This window comes from Cottoperca gobio, chromosome 4 (assembly GCF_900634415.1).
Source record: "Cottoperca gobio chromosome 4, fCotGob3.1, whole genome shotgun sequence".
NCBI classification, from domain to species: domain Eukaryota; kingdom Metazoa; phylum Chordata; class Actinopteri; order Perciformes; family Bovichtidae; genus Cottoperca; species Cottoperca gobio.
This window is the reverse complement of record NC_041358.1, coordinates 27,259,129-27,265,458: the sequence shown is the minus strand read 5'-3', so window position 1 is coordinate 27,265,458 and position 6,330 is coordinate 27,259,129. Positions and strand designations below refer to the sequence as shown.

At 43.4% G+C, this 6,330-nt stretch overlaps 1 protein-coding gene across 1 annotated transcript in view; it reads right to left on the bottom strand.

Annotated features, from left to right (window-relative positions):
* Nucleotides 1-2,844: 2,844 nt before the first annotated feature.
* Nucleotides 2,845-6,330, bottom strand: part of use1 (unconventional SNARE in the ER 1 homolog (S. cerevisiae)) — a 4,826-nt gene continuing 1,340 nt past the window's right edge. Inside the window, exons 3-8 of the mRNA XM_029428879.1 lie at nucleotides 6,216-6,294; nucleotides 5,910-6,062; nucleotides 5,788-5,803; nucleotides 5,070-5,100; nucleotides 4,763-4,925; nucleotides 2,845-3,966 (exon numbers count right to left, since the gene is read on the bottom strand). Coding sequence (XP_029284739.1) covers nucleotides 3,784-3,966; nucleotides 4,763-4,925; nucleotides 5,070-5,100; nucleotides 5,788-5,803; nucleotides 5,910-6,062; nucleotides 6,216-6,294 — 625 coding nt within the window. The 3' untranslated portion in view covers nucleotides 2,845-3,783. The remainder of the gene's footprint in view (nucleotides 3,967-4,762; nucleotides 4,926-5,069; nucleotides 5,101-5,787; nucleotides 5,804-5,909; nucleotides 6,063-6,215; nucleotides 6,295-6,330) is intronic.

The window sequence follows — 6,330 nt, the reverse complement described above, 5'->3', positions numbered from 1 at the left end:
CATGAATGTATAAAAAGTGACGTCTTGTTTTGTCACTTTAATGACATAAAACAGAGAAAAGCAGCAAATCTCCATATTTGAGAGGCTGAAACGGCTTTTTCTGCAGGTTTTGCATGAAAAGATGATTTAACAGTTTATCAAAATAAATGCAGATAACTAATCCAACTAAATTGGTTTATTCTAAAGAAAATTGTGACGGAAAGAAGGATAAAATCAGACTTATTTCCACCGTTGTCTCTGGTGTTTTAACTCTCTGAAGACTTAAGATCCTGGAAACTAATAACTAAAAACTGGAAGATTAAACCATAAAAGCAGCCAGTCAATAAAAGGAAATCAAGGACTTTATTGACTCATAAGGATTTAACTGTAAATTGTTTCAAACCATGCCTGTTAAGTTATGTTTCCCATGAATGTGTGTGTGTGTGTGTGTGTGTGTGCGAGATAGTGACTCACATTACACGCTTAATAAGTGCAGCATTTACGCTCCCATTAGGTCATTAACGTTACAGCACATTCAAAACTTTGGCAAGAGGCAAGAAAGAAACAGAAAAGCCCTCTTTAGCCTTCTGCTCCCTCAAGGAAGCACATGGAACAAAACAGAATGAAAGGAAAATCTCCTTCATCTCTGTAGGAAACTCAAATCCTCCGTGCAGCTGCAGCCAAAAACTAAATTAAAAAGACTGCAGTGTTGGAGTTTAACAGGCGCAGCGCTGCGCAGAGAGGGGAGGAGGTTCTCTCATGCTTCTCCATTTGTTCCTCTGCTCTCTGCTGTTTGGAAGGATCAAAGCAACACACACACACACACACACACACAACTGTATTCCGTGTGTACCAACTGTCCTATCTTGCAGGTCTAAGTCTGCGGTGCAATAAGGGGAAAGTTTGATTTGATTAAGTATAAGAAATGTCTGTATGTGTGTGTGTGTGTGTGTGTGTGTGTGTGTGTGTGTGGTGTGTGCACGGCTCCCACAGTTGCTGAAACATCAGGACACGGATCAAAGTTAATTACAGTCACAACCCTGAACGAGCAGCTACAGAAGAAAACATATAAAGACATTTCTATTCTGACACAAAATATATAAATTCAAACTTTACTTTTATTTGTATGATATTAAATAAATGAAACGTTAATAATACAAATATGTGTGTGTGCAGTTCATCAGGTTTATTATTATATTTTCTATAGAATTATTGTATATATATATATATATATGTGGAGTTTTCTGTCTGTTAAGATATCATATAATAATAAAACTGACAAAAAGAACATTTTTAGAGGTTTGTGGCACCAAATCTGCAACTAATGACTTATTACTGATTAATAAATCATCTTCCACGGCTTTATAGAAGAGGTACAAACATTAATAAGAATGTTTGGGGCTCACAGGTTGTGAACATCTGCAGTTATACATTTTAATATGTTTCTAAAGGTTTTAAACTTGTTGATAAATGGATCTGAGTTCAGGTCAACATACATCACGTCTTATAAGCAGATCATGTTTCAGAACTTCTGCATTATTATTATTATTATTATTATTATTATTATTAGTTTGCACTGGTTACAACTTATAACTCCTTCATAAAGATGCTCATCACAGTGAAATGATTGAGCAGAGCTCAGAGAGTCCAACACCTTCAGGGTCCCTGTGGGAGACGAGTGCAGGAAGGTCAGAGGTTAAACGTCCCATTCATGCAGATCTCAAAGCTGAATACTTCACACACACACACACACACACACACACACTACATGACCATTTGTATATCAATTAATACAACTTATTGTTGAACTGAAGTAAATGCTTGAAGCTCACGACTTCACAAAGAAGCATTTTTATTATTAAAGATATTTAAAACACGAAAAACAAAGTTTTCAGCAAGAATTCAAAGTAACTCAGGCGAGTAAATGATGTACAAATGAGTGTTCCTGTAACACGTCCCAGACTCTGGAGTCTCTCAGCTGATGGGATGAGGAGCATGAGGAGCATGAGGAGCATGAGGAGCATGAGGAGCATGAGGAGCATGAGGAGCCACAGCGCTGATGAAGTCATGTACTGCAGCCTCACATTAGCACAGGCCTGAGAATGGAGGTGCAAACAGCTGTGATTTAACTGGGGGATGATGATCCTCCGCAGTGACACAACCTCATTTGGTCTCCTGGTGGCCTGCATACCTCGGCTCCCAGCGGGCAAAATACCCCCCAGGGATCCTAAAATACACGGCAGGCCAGGCCTCGACCCGGCCAGACAGACAGACGTGAAGAGGGGCAGCAGCAGGGAGAGGAAGGCCAGAGGCAGAGCTGCAAGCCCGGACAAGCCCGTCAGCCCCCCGGTCCTCAGACGGGCAGACTGACAACACGGCAGGAATGTGAAGCTCTCAGAAAGAAGCGTTTTAAGTGCGTCTGCGAGCAGGAGACACCGTTTCCCAGATTCTAAATGTTATCGTGCTCGAGTCAGTCAGAACAAAAGGTGACAAATGTTCACGTCACCGGACGCTTCTGTGACCAGCGGCCTTTATTTAGTCCTCACATCACTTCTAAATGAGAAGTGGAGTTAATTTAGGATTCAGAGCGCGATGCTTCCTTCAGGGTCAGAGAGGCCGTCACGTGTTCCTCTCTGAAGGATGTGAGCGACACACTGTGGCCACTGCACGTCAACACACACACACACACACACACACACACACACAGTGGCCACTGCACGTCAACACACACACACACACACACACACACACACACACACACAGTGGCCACTGCACGTCAACACACACACACACACACACAACTCTGAATGTCGATGATGCGGTTTTATTATTTTCATTTTAATGAGAACAAAATCTTACTTCATCTTCATCAACTTCTCCATCATCATCCTCAGCAACAGAACACATCACCTGATGCACATTTATGAAACACACACACACACACACACACACACATTTATTTTGCATTTTAAGAATAAAGTCAAAATGTTCAGAATTGCAAAAATCGCAAATGAAGTCAAACTTTGAGTTTCCGTTGAACATGAATCTGAGAACAAATCAAACGACACTAACATCTGCTCAGCATGCAGGAAACCTTCAGTCTCGTTCCCTTCTGCTCGTCTTCTTCACGATGAAGATGAAAATAAACCAATGCTCTGAATAAGTTCTGTAATATTTCATTTTAGTGAAACACTTTTATAAGTAGGATATAAATGCTTCATAACTCTATATCTTTAGTTTAACTATTAGTGGAGGCTGCTGTATGAACAATAATCTATAATATAATAATTAATAATATGTCTTTATAGATTCTAACATTATTGTTATAAATTATTTATTAAAACATTTATATTAGTGGCAGTTAAAGTGTTCCCCACCAGCCACAGTATTTATGAGTCTAAGATATTTATATATGTAGTGTTGAAAGTGTGGGCGACATGCGGTCGACGCTTCGTGAACTCTTACAGATGTGCGAGGGAGAAATACGTTCTACAGAAGATGATTCAGCCGCACGACGTGAGGAAGAACACACAAGTATTAAACGGCTGCTCGCCGACCTGATGAGGGATTTAAATAATTAAGGCTGAGTCCCTGCTGGACATTAAGACTGCTGCTCCTCACCTCCACCACGTCGTGTCGGGCTTTAAACAAACACTACCGACGCTTCACATGTTTCAACTTCCATCAGCCCGTTCAGAGGAAGAATCTTCTGTTTCAAAAGTGCAAATGTTTCAGTTGGCCTGGATGTAGCTGCCGCTCACGCAGGAGGATGAAGCACTAAGAGTTCGGGGTTGTAGACGGCCATCATCGGAGTCTGGGGAAGATTCTGATGAAGAGGATCATGCTGATGAAGGAGAAGGAGACCAGGATGAGCATCAGCCACAGCAGCCAGTTGACGGACTTCTTGGTGTGCTGCTCCAGCCGCTCCGACTCCGTCTTCAGCTTCTCGAAGTTCATGTCTGCCTGACGCATAGACTGACCCAGAGTCTGGAGGGAAACAGACGTGACAACCTCAACTCAGCTTTCTGCAGCCCGTTAGTGCCCCCCACCCTGAGACGTGTCATCAGGAGAGCAAGGGGGACCAGCACAAACATAAAATCAAACATTCTTTTATCAAATAAACTTATGTTGTTATTTATCTCGTTTACGTGCACGTTTCAGTGTGTCCTCGCCTGTGACCCTGATGTTGTAATACAGTGGAACTGGGATGATACACACAGTGGAACTGGGATACACGCAGTGGAACTGGGATACGCGCAGTGGAACTGGGATACGCGCAGTGGAACTGGGATGATACACGCAGTGGAACTGGGATACACGCAGTGGAACTGGGATACACGCAGTGGAACTGGGATACACACAGTGGAACTGGGATACACACAGTGGAACTGGGATACACACAGTGGAACTGGGATACGCGCAGTGGAACTGGGATGATACACGCAGTGGAACTGGGATACACACAGTGGAACTGGGATACACGCAGTGGAACTGGGATGATACACGCAGTGGAACTGGGATACACGCAGTGGAACTGGATACACGCAGTGGAACTGGGATACACGCAGTGGAACTGGGATACACGCAGTGGAACTGGGATACAGCGCAGTGGAACTGGGATGATACACACAGTGGAACTGGGATACACACAGTGGAACTGGGATGATACGCGCAGTGGAACTGGGATGATACACACAGTGGAACTGGGATACACAGCAGTGGAACTGGGATACACGCAGTGGAACTGGGATACACACAGTGGAACTGGGATACACGCAGTTACCTGGTTGTCCTGCTTGATGATGTTCTGTGCTGCCAGACTGTTGTTCTTCAGGTTCCGGGCCAGGTTGAGCATATCATCCGCCAGTTTCTCCTGCAGGTTGTGGTGGTGCTGCAGGACGGCCTCCAGCTCTGCAGCAGACTGACGCTCGTCCAGAGGAAGACCTCTGACGGGGGGGGGGGGGACAGCATGAGCAACATTTTATTTTACTGCAAAAAGTGCTAAAAGCTGCAGTCTTTTAAAAGCCTTCAGCAGTGAAAGAATCAGTTTATTATAATCATATATAGAAATAAATAATGTGCAGCTTTACCTTCTGTTTCGCAGCTCTGTTTCAGACATGCCTACAGAGAGGAAAGGAGAAGGTCATCCTTCTACAACATCGCTCTCAATCAGAAGACTAGCTCCTTTAAATATTAAGATACTGAATATAAATTGCCCCTTTGCTAAGCCCCGCCCTAGAACAGCCACTGTCCAATGCTACGCTAGCAACCGTAACCAGGCACAGGAGCCTGTCAAGGCGCACGGGGAACCTGCAGGTCCGACAGCAGCTCCTCAGTTTAGAGGACAGATGTTGGACGTGGATGAAGGTCAGACGCTAAAAAGGCAAAAACATGTTTTTCATGCTCAACTTTGCAAATTTGAGCCGTTATGCTTCCTAGCTCAGCACGCTAGCAAACAAAAACGGTTTATGATTTCATCCAGGGTATGGATCAAGTGTGCGAGAAATATCCTGCTGCACTTCCAACCAATGGGAAAGCGGAATAATGTAGTTTTATATTAAATAATAAAATCTAAAGGGAGTCATAACTTAACGTTAACTTAGTTCCTGAGTTTGTCCCGACTGCTTTAGTGTCTTCTTCAGTCACAAAGCTCCGCCCACAAATGATGTCGTGAATGTCTCTGATATTTCAGAACTATTATTGCTGTTATTCCTTATAGTCGCCATATCGACAGAAGCTTCACAGGGCTGGCAACAGTAACCAAGGGGGAGGGGCTTAGCAAAGGGTCAACTGTGAAATATGTCTTACCTTTGCCCGACACCCCCTGTGATGACACAGAAGAACAATGAAGTAAAATGTCACATATTTTAATGTTTAATCAAATGTAAATGGTTTCATATTTTAGCTCAACAGTGTTCATCTCAGCCTACCGTGCCGAGCAGCTCGTCCCTCATCTCTCCTGTGCACCGGGCCTTCGTCTGCATGTGCACAGTTTTGGAGACGGGCATCCTCTCATTGGCTATTGTGGGTGTTCGTCCGGGGGCGAGGAACTGATTAGCTAAAGCTTTTTCTGTTGTTGAAGACTGAACGAGAAGAGCAGAGACACGAGATCAGGAAACGGTCTGAACAGGAGAACCTGTTTTTGTTAAGATGCACAGTTCAGATAACAAATAAGGAACGACCGTCTTTAACACATCAACATTAAGTGACAATCACACCAAAGTATCACCACTGACCAGTTTGTCTGCCTCAAGAAGTCCTTTCAGAAAATCTACTTTTCTTGTGTATTCAGTCAACATTTCTGCAGTGGGTTTGCTGCAAAATACAAGTTATTATTGACTTGTGTGCAAT